This window comes from Catharus ustulatus, chromosome 12 (assembly GCF_009819885.2).
Source record: "Catharus ustulatus isolate bCatUst1 chromosome 12, bCatUst1.pri.v2, whole genome shotgun sequence".
Classification (NCBI taxonomy): Eukaryota; Metazoa; Chordata; class Aves; order Passeriformes; family Turdidae; genus Catharus; species Catharus ustulatus.
Genome location: NC_046232.1, coordinates 19126632 through 19149919, shown reverse-complemented (window position 1 = coordinate 19149919; position 23288 = coordinate 19126632). Strand labels below are relative to the sequence as shown.

The window sequence follows — 23288 nt, the reverse complement described above, 5'->3', positions numbered from 1 at the left end:
GCATCTTCCATCACACATTTTATTATAACTGCAGTATTGTTTGAGCAGGGAAGCAGGGTGCTAAAAATGCATTTTCTGAATAACTTGTACTTTGGGTTTCTTCTGTTAACAGGTTCTCTTTCCAAGTTCCCTTTACCTGACAAATCAGAGTTGGTGTCTTCCTGCAGCACCAGCAGTACCAGTGTGTTCCAGAACTATGCCATGGAGGTACAGGATGATTTAATTGATGGACTTGGAGCATGTGTCTTTAAACCTGAATATTATCTGTATCTCTGGGAAAGTTCAAAGCTTCAAACTAAAATACTGAAAGATGGATATTTTTGTCACAAAGTAGATTTAATTTCAAATCCTGCTCTAGAAAGGTCTTTTAGTCACATCTTTTGGGCCTTAAAGCTTCAGTTCTCAGGAGTTTGCTATTGGATGCAATTGAATTGAGGCATATAAATCCCTTGTTGAGATAAATTTGTTCTAAGTGAAAATACCAAGTCTGAAGTAGCACTGGATGTTTAAAAGCACAGAAGAGAGAACTATTTCTTGGTGTAGCTTCTAATAAGATCACTTTTCTTTTCACTGTTAGGCTGGTTTGGGTGGCTCTTTGTTCCACACCCCCCCTGGATTTAGGTTAATGACTGCTCATTTGCATCTTTTTTTTCCATTTTTATAATACTGACAGTCACTACAAAAGTGTGTTAAATTCTAATCATAATTTATGATAAATTATCTGCATAAATATTCTTTTACTCTTGCAAATTACCGATAACGTGTTCTTGTTAATAGAAATATTATTAAACAACTGGCTGATTTTAATCTGAGCAGCAATAAGAGGATGAACTTGTCTGCAGGTGGGAGGAATATTCAGCAAAGGGCTGAGATTTTGGCTGTAGTTTTAGGTGCTTTGTGACACAGAAGTTTTGTGTGTTCTAGTGGGTTCTGTTCTGCCCTGTGCAGGTCCTCATCTCCAGCTGCTCTCGGTGTCGCACTTGTGACTGTTTGGTTCATGATGAAGAAATCATGGCAGGCTGGACAGCAGATGATTCAAACCTCAACACCACCTGTCCCTTCTGTGGCAATTTATTTCTGCCTTTTTTAAGCATAGAAATCCGAGATCTCCGGCGGCCTGGGCGGTAATCACAGTATTTGACTTTACCTCCATTTAAATGCTCCTGTTGGGAAGTGCTTTTGTTTGGGATTTAGCTATTTTGGAGGTTTTTTGGATAATGCTAAGCTTTTGCTTTTCCTACAGGTATTTTCTGAAGTCCAGCCCTTCTACAGAAAATATGCAGTTGCCATCCCTTTCCTCCAATCAGAGTGGGAAGTCCTGTAACACCACAGGCACTGTTGGCCTCACTACATCCCTGATGTCTGTCCAAGAAGATATCAATTCAAATAGGTAAATGTGCATTTCCTGCCTGGAAATTCTCAGCTTTTCTGTGCATATGTGTGTATTTTAATCAACTGAAATAAATTTATATTCTAATCTTCAAAGAGGAGAGATTGCTTTGAGAGAGGATCTCTCTGCTGCCTCTCCCTTTTCTCTCAGCTGGCCACATCATGCTTTCTCTACCTGATAACACAGCATTTCATCCCTAATATAAAAATTCATGTTGGTATTTGTAATTCTGCAAGTTTTATGAACTGAGGACATGTGTTCATCATCAGTGCAGGAGGGAATAAAACTTGTACTGTAACATGAATGAGTGTGGTGACCATCAAGGCAGAATTCAAACTGTCAGGTCCATTATTTCCAGTTTATTTCTGTGTACATGTTGGAGCAGAGTAAAACAAAAAGCTGAGACTCTTTCTTCTTTTTTTCCTCTCCTCTAGCAAATCTAAGCAGCATGACAATGTTTATGCCAGAAGTATCCAGATCCCCTCAGGAAGAAGGCAAAATGCCTCTGGGTCAGAATGTACAAGTCACCCTGTAGCAAGGAGCATCAGTACATTTGGTCCTTTGGAAGAAGATGAGAAGGAAAACCAGAAGATCAGCCATATCATTCCTACTGGTAGCCTGCCTGCTACTTTGCAAGGACCAACAGTGTGTAGTTTTTCTACCTTAAAAGTCATTTTTTCATGTTTGCCATAGATTAGAGAAACGTGTAACATCATTAACCTTCCTAGATTACAGTAAAGGCTAGATTGTGTTATTTGAACTAATGCTAGCTGGAGCTTTTAGATGTTGCTGTGTGTCATAGGGAACAAAAGCATTTCTAAGACCTTGTAAAGACAGTTACACTCATTCCACTAGTTACAATTAATGGCATTTTTTCTGTTGCTGCAGGACTCCTTGGGCCTGGAGTGGCGCTTGCCTAGTCCTGATCCTATAACAGTTCCTTACCTCAGTCCTCTCGTGGTGTGGAAAGAGCTTGAAAGCTTACTTGAAAATGAAGGGGATCATGCCATAACAGTAGCAGACTTTGTAGATCATCATCCCATCGTGTTCTGGAATTTGGTGTGGTATTTCAGGCGCTTGGACTTGCCCAGCAACTTACCAGGATTAATACTTTCTTCTGAGCACTGCAATAAGAACTCCAAGGTATGGGATTGGATAGGAAACACTGGCACATGAGGAATGGCTGTTTGCCCATATAGGAAATCATTACATGATTCAGTAGCTCTTAGAAATGTCTTGCACTATGCTGAGCCCAGTCCTGAATTGGTAAAGAATGTGTTAGCTGAGGGAAGATATTCAAAACTCTGAAAGATGTGCTCTGCAGTCCTTGTGGGGGGCTGGTGCTTAGCTCTTACTCATCCCACTGCAGTTTGTGATCCTCACTTTCAAGGAGGATAAGTTGCTAGTCACTTGTTGCTGTTTGAGTAGCTGAGCAGTAGAAGGAAGACGTTTAGATTTTAGGATTGTGTCACTGAAAGTTCAGGTCACAGTCTGTACACAGTTTTAATAGCAAAGCTTTTTACCATGAGACCTAGAGATGTGCAGATACATGTTAAATACAGAGCTCCTTTGTCATGACTTTTTATTGAAATGCCTTTGTGCATTCTCCTGTTCAGATTCCACGGAGCTGTATGTCAGAGGACAGTAAATATGTTCTTATTCAGATGCTCTGGGACAACATGAAATTGCATCAGGATCCAAGGCAACCTCTGTATATTCTGTGGAATGCTCAGAGTAAGTTCTGTTTCTTGCGGATTTTGGTGGAATTTTTTAAGAACAATTCTCATTTGGAGCAACTGAAGCATGTGTGTTGAGAAAAGATGTCTCTGTGGATAGTTCACATGAGCTGCAATACTGATTGTTGATCATGCTGCTTTTTGTCTTGCAGGTCAAAATCGCACTCTTTTGTTTGAGAGTGAGTGTTAAATTTGATGTTGCTCTTCTCAGTTTGGGTGATTGTTTTGGGAGGGAGGTTGTTTCTGTGCTGAGCAGAAACTGCTTGAACAAATTTTAGTTTTCCAGCATTTCTGTTTCAAATCATTGGCTGGTATTGCCAGTGGCTTTTTCTTCACTGGGATGGGAGGAATGAGAGGGAATGCATTTCATTGATGCTGCTCATCCACTTAGCTCATGTTCTTATTTTTAGCATTTGCTTACTCAGAGTTTTGTTGCTGGTATTGGATCACACACCTGAAAATAGCTCATGGCCCATTGCATCTGTTGAGTTTTCTTATGTGCTTTTTGTGTTCTACATTGATAATTTTTGACTTGATGTTTTATTTACTGCATACATGTCAATATTTTCACAGATCCTGTAGCCTCTTTTTAACAACTGTACTTGCCACAAAGAATCTATTTATTCTTACAGCTTTTCTAATGTTTTCCAGCCCAGAAGTACCCAATGGTCCAGTTATTGCAAAAAGATGATGACTCCTTTAACCAGGAGCTCTTGAGGAGCATGGTGAAAAGTATTAAGATGAATGATGTGTATGGACCAATGAGTCAGATACTGGAGAGGCTCAACAAGTGGCCACATATTAAAAGACAGAGGTGAGACCACCAGTGTGCCTAGCTGGAGCAGAATTGGGCAGTAATCAGCTTATTAATGTGAATTATATTTTCCTAATGTGTTCTTTAAAAAAAAAAAAACACTGTTTTTCACCAGTATTCCCAAAGTTATCACTCTGGTAAATTTTTTTTCCTTTCACCAACTTAGTTTCTCAGTTTGCTTTTTTTTTTTACTTTTTCCTCTCCCCCTCCTCTTTACAGCCACCTCTTTTTTTACCTCTGAACAATGGGAAGTAGGGATTGTGTGTATATTTTGTTATTGAATGTTATTTATAAATTAGTAGGTGTTTTAAAATAAAAACCCTACACTTGTTTGTTTCTAGGGTGTATAGGTAGCTTTGGGGTTTATTTTTAAGTCTTTAGTAGAGGACAGAAAAGGAGCTAGGAGAGGTTTTGTCTCATATTTAGGCAGAGGTTTTTTTCATTAGCAGTGGAATTGGTGATCATTAATTCCTGTGAATTTTCATTTCTTGCCTGGATTTACTAATTTATGCTGGGATATACAACAGGCTTGTCAACAGCTGGAGCATTGACAAGGTGTTTATTTGCTTGTCTGCCTGCTTGTTCTAATGTGGAAGTGCAGAAAAGCAAATTCCTTGCCTGGTTAAATTTCCTGGGATTTGGTTGAGTGTTTAAATGTGTTTCTCTCTGCATGCACTTGGTGCAGCTCCCAGGGCACCTACCATGGGTGATGTCCATATGTGGGGAATCCAGAGCTCAGAAGTGACAATATTTTGGAGGCAGGATCAGGAATTATGTTCAAAATGCTTCTATTTAATAAGTTGTCTTTAAATGCTTCAATCTATTTTTAATGGAGATTTTGTGCTATGTCAGTGCAGTATGTAACTTGGGGTTTTTACCATTTCAGGAGCCTTTACAGAGAAATACTGTTCCTTTCACTTGTTGCCCTGGGAAGAGATAACATTGATATAGGTGAGTTCTACCAACTATTCAAATGAGCACAGATGATGAATTTATGCAAACTTACTTGTTCAGCTTCCAGAAAAAAATGATCTGTAGATTAGATGTGTGCCACTCTGTGCTGAGTGCCAAATAAAAAGGACTTTACAGATATTTTGTGCTGATAAATGCAGCTGTTGTGGCATTTGGGTGGTGGTTTTGAGCTGGGTGTGTGAAGTTGTTTTTCCCTTGCTGCAGATGCTTTTGACAGAGAGTACAAAATGGCCTATGACCGTCTGACCGCTAACCAGGTGAAGAACACTCATAACTGCGACAGACCGCCCAGCACCGGCGTCATGGAATGCAGAAAGATTTTTGGAGAACCATATCTTTAAATATACCTGGCTAAAGAGGTGATATCTATGAGTATCCCTGTGTAAAATAACCACTTCAGTCACAAGGAACAGTGTTCAGTGTTCAGGAAGGTGCGTGCGATGGACTGTGGCAGGAGGCCTCGGGAAATTCGGCCTGGCTGCGCTTGTGGAGATGGACAGAGAGCAAAATGGGCCAAATATTATTTCCCTGTCCCTTGTCCTTTCTGCAAATCAGTGTGTGGAGAGGCAGGTTCTAAACAAAATCAGTTCTCTGTCTTGGGACATATTACAGCTCCCTTAAAAAAAAAAATGTAAGTAACAGGTGGACAGAAACAATGCACTGAAACGAATGTGAGCGAAGGAAATTCTTCAGAATCTATTGTTTACATAGAATATTCATGATGTTATGAAGAGCATACAAAGTTGTATTATACATATTTTAAATTGTTTATAGTAAGTTGATATTTTTTTAATTTTTTTAAATTACTGGAGTGAATTTTAAATGGACTTGCTGCAGAAGCAATACAGTGCTTATTTTTTTTGCAGTACACTGCTATTTATAGTAACTTGTCCAGTTACTTTTTGAAGAGTGATTTGTTTTTAAAGCAGAATAGAAAATGTTGACCTTCACCTAGACAGTACTGGAGATCCAGGATTTCTCTCATGCACACTTGGAAAACGTGTTACCACAGCAATCAGAAGGAAGGTATGGTAAATTTTACAAAACTCTAATGAATTCACCAATGTCTCTGTGAAACACTTCTGTAGAAATCTCCTCTTCCTCTCGTGTTCCCTCCCCACTCCCTAGGAAAGGGAAGGCACATTGAAGAGTGCTATGGATTTTCTGGAGTAGCCCATCTCAGCTGTTGGCATTTGTTAGTGGCCTCATTCCAGGTGTGACAGGGAGCAAATGCCAGCCTGCAGTGAGTTCTCCATGAACACACAGTGGTTGTGTTTCAGACACTCAGTACAACACCACATCATGCCCATCCAAAGCTTTGAACTCAAGTACATCCAGCAAACTTGCTACAGGGAATTATAGGGAATATAACTTACTGGGGCATATTGTGCTTAGTTAAATGTACTTGGAATGTTCTGTCTCTATTTCACAGGCAAAACATTTTTTTTTTCTCTGAAGAAAACTTCTATATCAGTCCTTGTGGTGGAGTCATGGCTTTTGCCTCATGTTTTCTTGTTCCAGACATTTAAAAAAATGTTCTGTGCTCTAGTCACATAGCAACCCTCACCAGAAGGTAGGCTACAGGGAAAATATCAGAAGTCTTGCATGGAGGTGGGAAAACAGACATTGAACTGTATAAAACACCCTAAACAAATTTAAATCATGCTTTAACAAATAGCTGTATTTTAAGTAATATTAATAATTTTCCACTTCTAATTTCTTTTAGTTGTTGCTGTTATAATACTTCAAAATATTCAACTGTTACATTAGATTCTATATTACAGTCTGCCTACCAGTAGGTAGGTGTTTTTAAAAACATCTTTAGTTTGCAAGTATAATAAACCAGCAATATTCAGTTAAGCAGAAAGGTGATAAACTTTAAAGCTCACATTTACTTTATTAAGTGAAATAGAGCGAGCCTCAGAGGCTTAAATGAAAAGTAATGCTGCTATGAAGCTCTGTAACCTCCTCCCAGACCTCTGTAAAGTTCTAAGAAGAAGCTGCCCTAAGAAGAAAGGATTTCAAACCTGTAGAGCTGCAGGAATGTGCTGATAATTGCAGGATGTAGTCTTGGCTACAACTTCCATCGGGTAATGCCTCTTCTCTAATGTGCTGCTAATTAGGTAGCTGACCTTTTTGAAAGTATCCCCCCACCTGAGGCGGAGCTAGCAATGCTACACTTATAACATCTTTCACATTTAATTTATTTTAACAAGTTGTGATGCTCTTTTGTGCTGCCACGCTTGTACAGTATCCTTGTGCATGAAATGGAGCTCCTTTTTTCACCCAGGTAGAGATACCCTCTTCATTCCTCTGAGCTGTTGTGAAGTAAACAGGCTATTTTTGATCCCAGTCCCTGTAAGTAGCCCTCAGAGTGCATGGCTGCTCTGCTCTGTACAGTAGGAATGTGCATTACCATGGAAATGTTGCCTCCAGTAGTTGCTGTTCTGAAGCTCCGAGCTGGATGTGCAGGGCAGCTCGTGTTCCCAGCTCCCTGCAGTTCTGTTTCCATTTGCCACTGGGGCAGCCACGGTTCTACAGGACCTTCTAGCCATGAAAGGAGAGAGAGAAAATGCTTTTTCCAGAGCTGCTGTGGGGTGTTAGAGGGGCTGAGCTATGACCCAGCTTCCCACCCCCATTGTGGGGTGGCCGAAGAGCCGAGCCCAGTCCCCGTCCCCAGGACACGGTGCAGGTGTGGGGGCAACACGAGGCCCTTCCTCCATCCCAGCCCCAGCCTCCTTGTGAGGACTTCAGCTGTCCCCAGGCTTATCAACCCAACAGTTCTGCTTCCCCCAGCCCTGTCAGGGAGTGTCAGGTTTGTCCCTGCAGCCTTCACACAATCCCTGTCCCTGCATCCCCGGCGTGGCTCTCCTGAAGCGTTGCCAATGTTAATTTGGGTGTGCTTTTAAATTACTCTGTCATATTGTAACTCATCAAGTGAAATCATTACACTTAATGGATTGTTTTATAAAGTCTGTTGCAAGTCAGTCCACTGTAGAAATATATAAAAATAGGGTTGGAATAACAACATACTATAAGTGGGAAATTTTCCTCATTCGAGTCATAATGTTCCAAATGTATCCTGAGGTCGATAATTTTTAAGCATCATCCAATTCAGTGTTGAAACAGTTTTCAAATCTCACTGTCCTTTATTAGAAAAGCAATTTGCCTATATTTTCCAATACCACAAAGATGAATAAATTAAATATTTGAGACATATTTTCAATTTAAAATTTTGTATGAACAGAATTTTCTCCTTTTGTGTACTAAATAATGCTTATGTCCAAAACCTTAAACAAAGGTTTTACATTTGCAGTGCAATATATATTTTGCTTTACTTATGGTTCCACTGGAATAATTATTGGAGATGAAATACTGAAATGTGAATAGAAATTGTGCTGTTTCTCTGACACTGCTGTGTCCCATTTGAGGAGGTTTGCTGTTGGTACAGTTAGAGCCTGATGAATTTGACTTCCATTGGCAAATTAAATGATTTGTATCCCAAGAAAGAGAAAATTCCTGCATGTAAAATCTTAGTGTAACAAATGGGAGATGCAAATAGTGATAATAGAGAGGAGTATTTCTGGATATTATCTCATTGGGATTTTAAAATGGTACCTTGTTAGTCTGCAAGCAGCACTTTTTAAATGAATGGTTGTAGATTTGTAAATATGTAATGTTTAAATTTTATTTACCAAAAAAACAGTATGTTGGATGTTTGCTTTGGTTTGTAGTTCCTTTAAAATATGCAAAGTCAATGTTCACAATGTTAAGGTTTTTTTCCTGTCTCATCCAAAAAAAAAAGTTTTACAGTGAGTCAATAAAAAGCTTAAAATCTTTCTGGTTATTTTCATTAACACTTTATTAGATTATTAGAGTGACAGAAATGTCTGCAGCTCTTTTGTGTGCTCCCATGAGGTGTTAACAATAAACCTCAGCTCTGGTGATGTCAGTGGCATTTTTTTATCTCTTCTATATAGAAGTCAGTTTTTACAAGAGGAATTAGTGCTGGTTAAATAATCTGAAACTGTCAGAGATTAGTGTCAGGATGCAAACAGACCCCCAGCATTAACTCCCTGTTGTATTTGATTCCTGGCTTTAGTTCTGATTGGAGGTAATGTGTTCTTCTAACCCCTGAGCCTTTTAGTCTTGTTGCAGCAAGATAAACCAGGTGACATCACCCTTGTACTTGTGGGCACCTTACATGAATTTTAGGGACTGCATTGCAAGATCAGGTTCAGATCTGAAGGGAGCTCAGTGCAGTTGGGGCAGTTCTGTGCTGAGCTGCTGCCTCTGTCTCCACACAGGGATTTTAAGCAGAGCAGTTCTGAAAAGGCCCAGCCACATCAGCCTGATTTCTCTTCCCACTGAAGTAAAATTCATTGATTTCAAGGAGTTTGAGCAGCTCACTGGCTAATTTAGAGCATGTTCCTGAAAATTTCCTATAAGGAGTAAATATTCTGTGGTGAAAATCAGCTCCTTTACCTTGAGGGGATCAGCCACAGTGACAATTTGATGCATCTGAATGGTATCACCCTTTCCCCAAGTGCCTAAATCTGTGTTATTTAAAATTGGTCATTTCAGTATCTGTTGTGATCCTGAAGAAAAACAGCAGAGGCTGACATACCACTTAAGATTGATTTATTTTTTAGCATATTAAAGATATCTTATTTTCAGTAAGTTTATTACAATTCTTATTGGTTTTTTTCAGTAGAACAACTGCTACCTCAACCCCTTTTGATGCTGCTGGATCCTCACTCACATCTTTAAGTGTCCACATGTCACACAGATACTGGGCAGGATATTATCTTGTCCTCTAACAGCACACTGATGATCAGGAACACAAAGTAAAGAGCAAACATGGTGAGCCCCAGTAGTTTGTTCATTTTCCATTTACAGACAGCAATAGAAATAATCACAAACAGGAGCATGAGGAAAAGGAGGACAATTGCACAAAACAAACCATTGCTGCTGACTGCTACAGGGCTGAGGCCATTGAAGATAGAAAAAAGGAACCAGGGAACTGGCAGCCTGCAAGGAAAGGACAAGTAATTGAAATAAATGTTTTAAGGCAGTTCATTTGCTGCATCATAACTAAGCAATTTTTCCAAACTTTTACAGGGGAAAAAATGTGCCATTGTATTCAATATAGCTCAGTATAAATCTAAACTGGATGTTGTTCTGTCAAAACTGCATTTGGATAATGCTTGCACTATCATAATACAATCCAAGAGTAAAATGGTTTGAAAATAATGCCTAAGAATGAAGAGCCTTGGTGTGCTATAATACAGAAATGTCCTGATGGTTCAGGATGGGAGGTTCAGGCACTGATACTGCCCTGCACCAGGAGCTGAATGTCTCCTGAGTGACCAGGTGAGGTCCTACCTGTATAGCTTGGACATGAGCTAAAGGTCTCTTGCATTTTTGTCTTGAAAAATTGGTAATTTTGTGTTGATTCAGAATTGGGTGCAGATAGTGGGCTGAGTTATAACAGCTTCTCCTTCCTGGCTGGGTTTGGGTTTCTTCAAAAGAAAAAGGGTGCTGAGCTGCCTTTCACTTAACTACAGCTGAAATGAAATTACCTGAGGCATGTTTGGTTTCAAAGCAGGAAATTCAGAAGAAATCCTGGTACTCACCCAACAGTGATGTCAAAGATGTTGCTGCCCACAGAACTGGACACAGCCATGTCCCCCAGGCCCTTCCTGGCCACGATGACACTGGTGATGAGGTCAGGGATGGAGGTGCCTGCTGCCAGTATGGTTAACCCCATAATTTCCTCTGATATCCCAATTGTTTCACCAACCTAATCAACACAACGTTGGGTAGGGCTGTTAGCAATGGAAGAGGCACTGTAATTTATCAGTACAGGGTTAGGGTTTGTGCCATATTTGAGTTAAAATATTCCAAGTCCCATAAATGTGGCAGCACTTTCCTGCTTTATAGGATGAAAAAGTTCCATTTTACTGTGTCTGTTGATTCTGGATTTGTAGTGTAGGAAATCTGACCACAGTGATGCCAGCACTGAGACAAGGTCAAGTCAGCTACAGCACAATTTTCCTGTTCTCAGTCCTCTTCTGGATGTTGTCTACCTTTGCAAATTTAATATCAGCTGTGCAAGAGCTAAGGGCCTTTGGAGATGACAGCCCTTGGATTTGTGGCATGAACAGATCTTGCATGTGCAATATATCACTCAATACAGACTGGGGGGCTGATCCTACAAGCTGCAAGTATTATTTCCCAGAATACCAGGTGAACATTAAGATGGGGGAGTGAAGATCATTTAGCAGCTTCCAGAATCAGAACCTATATTTTCCTGGAATTTTAATTAGGTAATGGATAATTATGTTCTGCACAGAAACATTCATCAGTGAAAAGTCAGAATTAAGATAAATCTTGATGGTGCTTCTCCTTTTACTGATGCACAAACTCCCTTGGAAGCTCACGGAAATGAATGAATCTTTGTCAAATCAAAAAAAAAAGGATATGAAAAATTCCCTTTTGGGTTCTAACAAAACAAAGTTTCTACTGTTGTGATGGATAACTGCAGCTGTCATTTATCAGATGAAATGCCACAGTAACACTGTCCCCTCTCTCCATCTACTTGTTCTGAAATGGGGATTTGCCATTTCAGAAAGAACAAAACCTCTCACCTGGTGAGCCCACCACACCATCAGATAGGAGAATGCAGCAATCCAGAGGATGGATCCAAAAAATGTGATGACAAAGAATTTTTTTGACTCCTGTTGAAATCAAGTTTGAAAAGAAGAAAGAGAAGTTTCAGGGAAGTTAATAGTCCCCATTGAAAACTATCCACCTGAAATATTTCACTGCAATTGATGCTTTAACTTGTACCCTGGTCTCTGTTTGCTGTTTTTCAGCTTGACCTGTAGTTGCTAGAATTTGTGGTTTATTAAATTAAGTCTCTGGAATGACATTACATGCAGCTGAGGCTCCTGTCCCACTCCCTGCAGCAGTAACAGCCCTTCAACTGTGCAAAGACTCCAGACATGGAGAAATGGACCCAGGGACTGTTGCCCAGAGGAAATCTGTAGCTCAGTTAATGACTCCAGTAGCAGAAGGAAGATAGATTCTTACCGGGTTTCTGACGTCAGGCAGAGTGCTCCAGAGAGGAAAGACAATGGGAAAGAGGAAAAGGTAAATTGCTTGTTTTGTCCTTGATTCTGGCCATTGCAGAGACAAAGGCTCATCGTTTTCATCACCCTCTGAGCTGTCACTGTCACTGTCCTGGCTCTCAGAGCTGCTGTCGTCTGAGCTGTCACTGCTCGACGGGGGCTGTGCCTCAGGATAAAAAACAACAAGCCAATGTATTTTCACACTAACAAGAGCTGCAGTTACTCACTGTGGCCTCACCTGAGCAGAGCTGGCATTTGTAACTGCTGAGGGCAGCCACAGCTCTTGTGGGACAGGATCCAGGCACACACCCCCAGCACCTGTGCATTGATAACTAATGGGCATCCATTAACCACAGCCACCCTTTAGGCACAAATTAAATATTTTATGAACTTGGAAAACCTTCTTCCATTGGAACTGCCAAATAACATCATCCAAAAGGGATTTGGGGAGCCAAGCAGGACAGTCTGCTGCTGAGCATGGGACAGGCAGGTGCTCCTACCTCCCCTTACCCTGGAGTACCCTCTGAGCTCAGGAGAGTCATTTCAGGGGACAGGACTATCCAGTATCACTTTGTGTCATAATTTGGAGCCAGTCTGTGTTTGTAAGCCAAAGTGTTTCAGCCAGCATCTTAAATCACTACACACAGAGCCTATTTATAGATGCCAGTGACATGGGCTGGGTCCTGTCCCAACAGCTCTGGAGAGGGAAGAAGGAAAGCACACATGAAGGTCAGCCTGGGTGGGCACTCCTGATTTTGGTACCTGTCCATCCTGTGGCACATCAGCCTTCTGTGTGTCCTTGCTGGGCTCAGAGTCACTGGCAGGGATTACCTTGAGTGTGCTTGCTTTCTTTTCCTCTTCTGCAAAAGTAATAAGAAGGAATGCTGGTTTCAGTCATCTCCACCATATCAGGGCATCACCTTCCCTGTGACCAGCAGGAGCTCTGAGCTGCCTGCCACAGTGGTGGCATTTCAGGTGAAATACCCTCAGATTGCTTAGGTTTGTTGTGTCCCTGACTGCTGTGGTTGTGTTTGGTAAATCTGGGCAGAATTTGGCCCACTTGGAGTAGAATGAGACCTTGGTGCTCCTCTGACCTTCCCTGCAGAGCTGCTGTAAGTGGCACAAGGAGAATGCAATTTCACCTACAGCTGATTGGCATTTCTCAGTTTGTTTCTGGATTCTGAAGATTGTATTAAAGCCATCCTTAAAACCCAGAAGGGATGTCAAGCTTTGCTTCTCAGGTTTCCCCCCCAGCTCCCCCTTCCCTCCATAGACCAGGCATTCTCCAGGGACTTGATACTCTTCAAGGCTTCTGAGAAATGACCGGGATGTGCTGCCAGACTTTAATCCCTGATCGCTTGGTGGGTATTCAAAAGCAAATAGGAAAGTGCTGACATGTACAAGGAAATAACTGCAATGTCCTGCTGCTCCTGCATTAACCTGCAGAGCCAAGAGGAACATGGAAACCTCTGTGGGAACAGCAGAAATCTGGATAACGTGGAGCAGGGCTGGGGGAGGGAAGTCAGTGTGGTGTTTGAAGCACACACCAAGAATTTACTCAGGTTTTAAACAGTGATTTTCTCAAGTTTGGGCTCGTTCACCTCTGTGAGGCCCAGCACTGGGAGGTGCTCAGGTGCCTGTGTTGTCCACACAAAAGTTTCCTGGTGTTCAAAATCTCCAGCCTTGCTGGCAGCACAAATCTGTGTTGTAGCACAGGTCAGCTCTGGCTCCAAGGCAGCCTTTGTGTCAGAAGTGACAGAGAAAACCAAAAAAAAAATTAAACTGACAGAGGGCAGATCTAGGTTAAATGTTAGATTAGAAATTGTTCCCTGTGAGGGTGGTGAGGCCCTGGCACAGGGTGCCCAGAGAAGCTGTGGCTGCTCCATTCCTGGAAGTGTCCAAGGCCAGGCTGGACAGGGCTTGGAGCACCCTGGGATAGTGGAAATCCCTCTCCACAGCAGGGGTGGAATGGGATGGTCTCTAAGGTTCCTTCCAACCCAAACCATTATATGATTCTGTGATTCTGTTAAAGGAAGGGTGCCCAGGTCCTTGGAATTGATACAGACAGTGTCAATTAATCCCTCTGGAGGAACCTTCTGTGCCCTTCTGCAAGTGTGTGAAGGTGCTTTGTTTCAACAAACACCTCATTTGCAGGATCTACCAAGGACCAGCAGCACCCAAGTGCTGTCTGCAATGCCCTGAATTCCCTCCTGCACTGTTCCATGGCCATTCCAGTCCACCCTTGCAGCTCTCCCTGCCCTGCCTCACTAACAGCTCCTCTGGGGATGCTCCTGCCCCTGTGCATCGATTGATTTCTGCTGCCTTGTTACAGCAGCCATCTGTGCCCAGTATCAGCACAACATTTGTGATGACCCCAGGGTTTCTTTGCCAGTCCTTGGGCTTTTCATGCTGCAAAGGTGAAAGCTTGCAGTGCACAAGGCAAACAGTGCTGGCTCTTCCTGCACTCACCAGGCTGGGAGCCTTGTCCTTCCAGGGTCTCAGCCTTGGCCTTGGCCATGTTGCTCAGGATGTCAACCCTGTCTTTAAATTTTGCTGTGGGTGAGAAGGACATGGTCATCAGGGGCTGTCACTGCAGAGCCCCCTGGACCTGCATCCCCCAGCTCACACCTGCTCCTGCCCCCCTCCTCCTGCAGCTGCTGCCCCAGGGGTTGTTCTGGTTGGGACCCCAGGTTTTGGCTGCTGGTCAGAGCTGTTGTATTTAACTGCTTAATGCTACAGAAATTGCACCAGCAGTTTGACATGGAACTGTTTAAGGAGAATCTAGAGGAATGAGAAATCCTTCCCAGATCAGTAATACAGAGGATATCTGTACTTCATAGGAAGAAAATGCAGAAAGAACAGAGGGGGAGTTTTGGTACAATATCATCTTGTTCCAAATGGACTATTGATTTTTTTCTAGGCTAGATTATGAACAAACTAAAAATGACACCTTCCTCCTGCTATGTGGCAGTTGAAGAGGCTTTAGGGTGCTGCTTACAGCTTGGGGACCTGATGGAAATGGAAAATAAACATCTTTTATGTTCCAGTTCCCTGGAAAATGATTGATTTTTCTAAGTATACAAAAGTGTCTCCTGCTGGAGCTGATCTAAATTCCTGGTATCCAGGTTCAGCATGGTCCAGGCTGTCACCAGCACAGGTCTGGTGATCTCTTTCTGGCACTGCTGAGGGCTTCTTCAACTGTAAACCAAGCTCTGCTTTACTCAGCTCAGCTGCTTTTTTACTGGTTTACAGTGAACTGTGAAACTGTGTGTCTCTGCAGTTGTTTTTTTGCTCAAACATCTTACTGACTCTCAGTGAAAGTGATGAGAATGGGCTCAAAAAAAGTATTTTGCTCTAATCTCTGTCCTCTGTTGAGCTGCACTCCCAGTGACTGAGGGTCTCTGCACATGGGCAGTAACCAAATGGAATCTGGCAGTGCTGGGTTTGGCTTGTGTGCAGGACTGTAAATTAATTTCCTCTGAATGCTTTATCACACTGATTTAATCTGCTGTGTTGTTGACTATGCACCCAGAAGGTGCTGCTGTCATATGCCTCAAGGGCAGGGCCCTGCCACTTTATTAATCACAGTGACATTGAGATAATAGAAATAGGAGGTCCAGCCATGTGGGCAGAACTATTGTTCTGAGCTGAACCTTGTGGAAATCAGTAAATTCTGCTGTATGTCCAATAACTGGGCCCAGCTCAGACATTCAGACCTCAGGGGATAAGTCCTGCTCTGGTGAGATTCCTGCTATTGTCTGACAAAAACATCTTTCACCAGCTGGGATTTCCACTGAGCACTGGAATGGCTGGACTGAGATGAGATGACCATGGAGTACCAGAATGGTTTGTGTTGGAAGGGACCTTAAAAACCATCCAGTCCATCCCCTGCCATGGACAGGGACACTTCCACTGTCCCAGGCTGCTCCAAGCCCCATCCAACCTGGCCTTGGACACTTCCAGGGATTCAGGGACAGCCACAGCTTCTCTGGGCAACTGTGCCAAGGCATCACCACCCTTACAGGTAAGAATTTTGTGTCTAAATGATAATTTCTTTTCTTTTGAAAAGATGGTTGGGACTCAAGAGCCTGACTCTTCCACACTCCTGGTCAATACTGAAGTTCCCTGAGGGGATGTGAAGTGTTGGATTCCTTTCCCCCATGCTCATGCACAAGTACATCCCTCAGTGCAGGGCAGAGCTTTTGCTCCCAGTCTCCTCTAAGCACTGGGCAATGCATCCTTCTGTTTGGCTTTTCCCTGGAGCTGCTGCAAAAGCTCCTGTCAGCAGGGTCAGGGCGGTCAGGCTCAGCCTGAGATTATGGAAATTCAAGCTCCTGGCTCGCTGCCCTCAGCCAGGCCAGGGGCTGGGAGGGTCAGTGCAGTCCAGCAGCATCTCTGGCAGGATAAACAGATTAGGCCCAGCCACTGTCCACTTCTCATGAGATCAGCCTCGTTTAAAAGGGTTTAATTCCTCTGACACACAATTCCTGCAGGAGGGACTGAGACTGGAGGCAGAGCTGGCTCTAAGCTGGCTCAGCACGGGGAGGAAGGATGTGCATGAGCTCAGTCTGGGCTCTGCTGGATCAGCTGTACAGGGCAGTGTCCCTCAGTCCTCTGGGGCATTCACTGCTGGCAACTCTGTCCCCAGGGCTGAGAACCCATCTCACAGGACATGTCTGTGTCCAGTGGCCCTGAGATGCTCTCCAGGAGAATTCTTGTCCTATGAACTGACTGCATCCAGGATGGACTTCAGGTGGCAGCTGAGCTTCTGCCTTGAATTTGGCTCTTACATTTAATTCACTCTTTGGCTCTAATATTCAATCTAACAGGATTGAGAAAACAACCAGCAGGGAGGATTTTTTCCTTTATAATTCAGCATGAACCTGGAGGATTTGGAGATTATACTGTATAAAAGTGCAAGTATAAAAAAAAGTCTTGTGATTCCTTTTGCCTCTCTGTATCATGGTTCTCTTACAAAAAATGATGGAATGCTAATGAAGCAAGGAGAAGCTGAAGCTGCCTTCAGCCTTCTCCAGCTTGCAACAGTGCCCACTGCTCTGGTCTAATTTCCAAAATCATTACCTTGCTAACTGGGGCATAGTGAGGGCAGACAGCTCTGACAACCTCTCTGCTGGAGTCTTTTGCTTTGTTCAAAAAGAAATGTAGGCTTCTGCCTTGTTCCCTGTGTGACTAGAGTTTAAAGAGTCTGGTGGTATAGCTAGTGGTTCAGAAATTAGAGGGTTCCTGAGCATTTCCAAAATCCTTGCTCCCTTTATTTCCCCAACAGTTCCCTCTGGTGTTGAATGGGATGCCCAGGAAAAGATCTCATGTTCTTCTTCTACTCACTTTCAAAGGAAGTGGGGAAAAGGACACAAGAGCAAACTTGCTAGAGATTCCTAATTTTAAAAAGGCACATTGAAAGTAAAAAGTTCTATCAAAAATATAATTCAGGATGTCATGTAAATATCAGAACTTCTAAAGTAAATACACAATCTCCCCAAGACAAAGACTCAAGTAATGATACCTCCCTAATACAAAAAGAAAAAAACCCACATTGAGAACTCAACCTACTCTTCAAAAGAGAAATTTTGTTGCAGCTTTGTGTTTCACATTTCTTCTGCATTTCCTGTATTTCCAAGATCTCTGCCCCTGAAATTTGGGGTTGGAGGCCCAGTGCTGGCAGCTTTTCTGTTTTGGACCTCGCTGCCCTGAAACCACTTCTGTGCTGCCCAAATAAAAAGTGAGGGCAGCTGAAAGAAGGAAACCCTACCCTGATTGCAGCAGGTCCAGTGAGGAACTGCTGAGCAACTGTTGGCAACTTTTTCCTTCTGTTGAGTGTTCATTTCCACAGCCTGTAAGTGCTGATGCTACAGCCCTTGGCAAGAAGGAACAAGGGCCCTTGAGGAATTATAAATTGCTTTGGGATCATCTTCTATGTGTCAGCCTAATTACAGAAATGTGCCTGGTACAGAGAGTGCAGCACACACAGCAAAGGGAGGTGCTGGTGATCCATGGCAAGCAGGCACAGCTGTCCCAGGGTCCCACAGGGCTGCAGGGCTGTTAGCTCAGTACTAGGAACTGTTAACATGTCAGAACACAAGTCCTTGTATGCCTCGGCAGGCTCAAATCCTTTTCCACATCCTTCCTTGGGATGTCATTCCATCACTTTGGCCAAATTCCTCATGGCATTTAGGGATAAATTCCTTTTCTCCAGACTCACTTTTCTTCAGGTAGGAATTGATCAGATTAAGGCAAATCTCCTACAGGGCACACAGGACTTGGCACATGGGCTCCTTGATTGTGGCTGCTGAGCTCTTGTAATATCAGTAATTTTATTGTTCTATTTTATAAGGTGCTGTTTCATTTCTCACAGCCTTGAGTGGAGCAGGCACGTACCTGGGGCAGAGTTTGTGCCATTAACTCAGTGACATTAGCGAGGTAAAGGGTCTGGGAAATCAAACCCTTGTGGAGAGGCTGTGGCAGCCCATGGCCGCAGCCCGCACGGTCCCTGCGGTGCCAGCCCCACAAACACACGGCCACACTCCCATCTAGCGGCTGCCGCACTCACACGGGAGCCGGCAGAGGCTGAGCTTGAATGTCAGGAGCAATTTCTGCACCCAAAGGATTCTCAAGCCCTGGCACAGGGAGTCACCATCCCCGTCAGGATTTATAGGATGTGTAGAAGGGACACTGGGGACACATCACCTTGGCAGTGCTGGATGGACTTGACTTGATGATCTTAAAGGTCAAGCTAAATGAGTCTGTGATTCTGTTTAATGAGTAGGGAAAATCTCTCTGAGAGAAAATCCAAACTGCTCTCCCAGTCCTGTTTATTCCATATTCTCCAGCAAGGACAGTGAACTGCATGGAAAGCTCCCAGCAGCTCATTCTGGGCTGAACTGCCTGGGGCTCTCCTTGGCTGGGCTGCCAACCTCAGGCCCCCACAACTCTCCTACTGAGGGGTCCCAGAGTTTCACCAGGGTCACCAAACTGGACCAGAAAGCCAAGCCTGTGGTGGCCTAGGGTGGGCAGATACTGCACTGAGACATTTAGAGGTGTGGGAAGGATGAGGAGGTGCTGGGAGGTCTCTGAGTGGCAGCAGCCCCTCAATTCTGGCACTTTCTGATGCCCAAGGTATGGCACATCCTCTTGGAAGGTTTTGGGTCTGTCCTGGTGTTGTTTACAAAACCTTTTGGAGGCACAGGAGGCAAGGAGCAAACCATGATGGATCTGGCTCTTGTTAGGCTACTGTTCATAACAAACTGGGTATGGTCACTGGAATCTGTCAAAGCAGACACTGATCTGCCTTGCTGTCCTTTGTTCCCTCATCAGTTTGTGCAGCTGGGATTCTCATCTGGAGAGTCCTTTTTGTAACCTCTGTGAGGGACACGAGAGGTGTTTATCTGCTTAGCTTCAATCTCTCTTTGAATGGGCAGCAGATAATCTCTTTAGAACAAGTAGGGCAGTGGAGGGGTGGGGCATATACCGAGCTAGGAAAGAAATTTTTTTTATGTGTTTCACTATTTCTTTGAGACTAAAGCTCCACAGTTTGATTTGATTAAAGTTTATATAAAACAACATGTTAAAAGGCTGTGTACAAAGACCCCTGGTCTGTCTGGGGATGAGGCTTCTCACCACCCTGGGCAGCTTAAAAGACGTTTTGGACCTGAGCTGGTCCATCCCTGGCCCTGGGGAGCCTCCCATTGCCTGCACAGGGCTGTGGGGATACTTTGCCATGGCAGTGATGATACCATGGTGCAGGTGGGATTCTAAATGTGTCAGTCTGAATCACATAGAATTGGCCTCACCATCATGATTAGAATCTCAGCTGGTATTTTAACCAGTGTCAAAAAGAAAATTCTTCAAGGGCTTTAACCTCTTCTTGTGCTGCTGTTTTGGGGCTGGGATGAGGTCTGAGCTAAGAGGAGGATGGGATGTGCCATGGAATAGAGGAAGTCTGTAACTCATGTTTGCTGCCCCTGTAGTCAGAGAGACAGCAGAGATGGAGGATGTCACCACTTCCAGGGAACCCCAGCAGCAGCAGCTGCCACCACAGCAGCAACCAGCTTGGCACAGGAAATGTAGATATGGCAGGACCAGAACATGAGGTGTTTGTCCTTGCCAGCCATGTGATCAGAAGGGGCACATCCCACTGCACCTGACACCATCTGTGGTACTCAGCTGACCCCAAAATACTGATTGTATTCCCAGTGAAACCACTCAGGGCTGTGAATTCACAGCCCTCTGGTGTGGAGCATGCACTCACCTTCTGCCAGGGGGTCCAGGGTGTGGATCATGAGCTGCACGATGGTGCCGCGCATCTGAGAGTTGTGCAGGGAGGCCGAGCTGCTGCCCCGCTGCAGGACTGGCCCAGGCTGTGGGAAGGCACAAAGCCAGTCAGTTCCAGCTTCCTTGTCCTCTACAGCAGACAAGGCCTCTCCAGGCCATGGGGCAGCAATTCAACAGCAGCAGAGCAATCAGCTGTTCAGTGTTTGCTATGGGAAAGGACAGACCCTGCCAGCCTCTGCTGTGAGAGCCCAGGAAGAAATTTGGCCACAAAACCCGGTAAGAAGAGTCACTTTCTGAATTTCTATATCCCTGTTTTATAGCAGAGAATGAGCAGCACTCTTCTAGTTAAATCCACCTGGGAAGCCTGAGTTGTGTCTTAAATTTTACAGAAATTCCTTTAAGGCCAGGAATCAGCCAGGTGTCCTCTTAATCAAACTGTGGCCATTGTGCCTGATATGATACAGGTTTTGGTCCAGGTTTCTTGACATGGGAGTTGACACTTTTATTTATGACCTGACATGGGAAGAGATTCAAAATACCATGATTTCAGATCCCTGTAAAGTTGCTTAGACCTACCTGCAGCTTCCTCACTCCTGGTGGCTTCATTGTTGTTCCATCATCTACAACTGCCCCGGTGCTTGTCTGCAAGCAATGAAGAACAGAAATGACCAATCACCTCTGCTGCTTCAGGATCTAATGATCCTTCAGGCTGCTGCCTCTGGGGAAGTGGCACAGTGACACAAATGTCCATGGATGCTACTGAAAGAGCCAGAGACATGAGCCTCCTCAAACCACTGGCTTCTGAGAAAAACAGGATTCTATCTCAGGCCTCCCAGTGAGGATGCAAGCACCTGGGGCAGATTCCTGTGGCTACAGACAGTGCCAGATTTCATCCTCAAACATCTGTATCCTTACTCATTTTCCAGCAGAGTGAAGGTGCAAAGGGGATTTTTTTTTTTTTTTTTACAGTGATTAGCATTACTTTCCATCATTTATAATTTCTGTGACTATTTTTTCCCAAGGGATAGGTTCAGCAGCTCTCTGTCATGCTACTAAACATTAGTGAGAGTTCTCTGGAAACTTCTAGTTGCAGGGCTGGGTTCAGTTTGTGATGCTTGGTGATGTCCACAGTGATGTGTGTGTGTCACTACAGTTTCTTGCAGATGTATCCCACTGGAATGTAACCCAGGAGCTTTCAGGACTCCCAGCTGTGAGCACTGGCTGAACAACAAACCAGCAGCAGGAAAGAGAAGCAGTTTCTCAATTCTGCACCACTTCAACTATCCTCACTCTCCTTTATCTGATCCCTTCCTTTCCTTAAATGCAGTACCAGGATCAGAAGGCAAAGCATGCTTGAGAGCCAGGGACTCTGACTAGCAGAGCATGCAGTGCCAGGGGACAGTTTGAAATGTGCTGGCATGGAATTGGGTTTGGGCACTTCAATCTGGCTGTCAAACGCTGCCCAGGAGAGCAGGAATGGTTGCTAAAGCTGCCAGATGCCTTTCTGTGCTGCTGATCAGGTAATGAGTGACACCATCAGCATCCCAGAAACACATCCAGCTTCAGAGAGGGAAAAGAGAATTTCCTCCAACATCTCTCAGTTGCAAGAGGCTGGGACAGAAGCCTTTTACCAGAATTGTCTCATCTTATTCCCAGACCAAAAATGTGTTCCTGCAACTTCTGAAACTTCTTTACAACAACCAAGTAAGCAAAACACCACACCCATCTTTGAAAGCAGCTAAGAGACAGGTAGAACTCCCTTTTAGTCATGTTCTCTAATTTCTTAGAATCTCTCCAGTTTGCATTTCCCTCATTCTAAACCCATAATTATTGACCAGTACCTGTATTCTGAGGTTCAAATATGTGCTTTGTGAAGGAGATGCAGTTTTTCTTTGTGGTTTACACTATAAAGTTATTTCCAACTTGCCCTCTGAACTCTAAAAACACCAACCTTCTGCATATGCTCTGGTGATGCTGCCTGCACAGCATTTAGCTTCTTTTTCAGCTCCTGCTTCACCCATTGCTCTAGGAACACGTTCTGTTTCATGGTGAACACGTATGTGGCATAGGCAGTCAGTAAAAGGAGGCTTTCCCACCAATCTATGACACTGTCTAGGAAAAACAGGATGAGCATCAGTAAGTCTACAATGTAGAATGAGATGTCTCTAAATAAGGGCCACCATGTCAGGTGGAGTATCTGCCTGGAGAAGAGGGCACAGGTGCCAATGACAAAGAGGATATTAAACACTGCTGAGCCCACAATGGTACCGATGCCAACATTGCTGTGGGAGATGAAGACACCTATGAGGGACGTGAAGAGTTCTGGTGCTGATCCACCTGCTGCCATGAAGGTGGCTCCAGCCACATCTTCAGAGATCTGCAACTTCTCAGTGATCACTCCCAAAGCAGGGACAAAATACTCATCACACACTATGGCCAAGGCCACAAACACATACATCATGCCAAAGATGTGAAGTACAACCCACCCTTGCCTGCGTTCTTCCACACTGAACAGGTCCTGGGGGTATTCTCCTTTGGACTCATAGGGTGGTTTTTCATCTGGGGAGCTTTCAGTGGCATTTTCTGGCTGTGGTGTTGTACCCACTGACGTAGTGACGGGCACGGTTGGCTCAGGATCCACATAGATACAGTGCCTTATTTTGGGTGCTGTGGCATTGCCTCTTACAGCAGTCTTGTTGCTGGGGAGGTCCCTGGAAGTCACTCTGACAGGGTCCATGGATTGGAGGGCTCTGTGTGATGCTGGAAGGGCAGAGGGGCTGAGCTGGAGCTGGTAGAAAGAGAAGACCAACACTATGGAAAGCAAGAAGAGGATTCGGTTCCTCCGTAGCCGCCTCCTCCGTGGTAAATGCATTTCCTAAAGGTGTCCAGAAGCCACTGAAGACTTCACTTGGTCAGCAGTTTGCTGAGCTGGAACATCAGGAATGGAACTGCAC

The 23288-nt window shown here is 44.0% G+C and overlaps 2 protein-coding genes across 5 annotated transcripts in view; one reads left to right on the top strand and one right to left on the bottom strand.

Annotated features, from left to right (window-relative positions):
• The window catches only part of LOC117001742 (C-myc promoter-binding protein-like), a 48630-nt gene extending 39766 nt beyond the window's left edge, over positions 1 to 8864 (top strand). For 3 of the 4 annotated variants that reach the window (XM_033070223.2, XM_033070224.2, XM_033070222.2), the window contains 10 exons: positions 113 to 207; positions 949 to 1124; positions 1244 to 1390; positions 1825 to 2035; positions 2279 to 2533; positions 3007 to 3124; positions 3279 to 3305; positions 3778 to 3940; positions 4827 to 4891; positions 5117 to 8864. In XM_033070223.2, coding sequence (XP_032926114.1) covers positions 113 to 207; positions 949 to 1124; positions 1244 to 1390; positions 1825 to 2035; positions 2279 to 2533; positions 3007 to 3124; positions 3279 to 3305; positions 3778 to 3940; positions 4827 to 4891; positions 5117 to 5253 — 1394 coding nt within the window. In that variant the 3' untranslated portion in view covers positions 5254 to 8864. The remainder of the gene's footprint in view (positions 1 to 112; positions 208 to 948; positions 1125 to 1243; positions 1391 to 1824; positions 2036 to 2278; positions 2534 to 3006; positions 3125 to 3278; positions 3306 to 3777; positions 3941 to 4826; positions 4892 to 5116) is intronic. The other variant, XM_033070225.2, reaches the window with a different exon arrangement.
• A 604-nt stretch (positions 8865 to 9468) lies between these two features.
• On the bottom strand, positions 9469 to 23206 carry LOC117001745 (sodium/potassium/calcium exchanger 1-like). Its single transcript, XM_033070232.1, has 9 exons — positions 22286 to 23206; positions 20911 to 20976; positions 20312 to 20420; positions 14515 to 14598; positions 12808 to 12905; positions 12008 to 12205; positions 11563 to 11652; positions 10549 to 10715; positions 9469 to 9943 (listed from the first exon to the last, which is right to left on the bottom strand). The coding sequence occupies exons 1-9, from the start codon at positions 23204 to 23206 to the stop codon at positions 9694 to 9696; spliced, it is 1983 nt and encodes a 660-aa protein (XP_032926123.1). The 3' UTR covers positions 9469 to 9693.
• Between the last annotated feature and the right edge of the window lie 82 nt (positions 23207 to 23288).

Bases quoted from the DNA above. Each gene is read 5' to 3' on its own strand.
- LOC117001745 (XM_033070232.1), bottom strand. From the start codon at position 23,206: ATGCATTTACCACGGAGGAGGCGGCTACGGAGGAACCGAATCCTCTTC. The intron at 14,599-20,311 runs GTGAGTGCATGC...TCTCACCCACAG, and splicing joins CCTGGACCCCCTGGCAGAAG to CAAAATTTAAAGACAGGGTT. The intron at 11,653-12,007 runs GTAAGAATCTAT...TGATTTCAACAG, and splicing joins TGCCTGACGTCAGAAACCCG to GAGTCAAAAAAATTCTTTGT.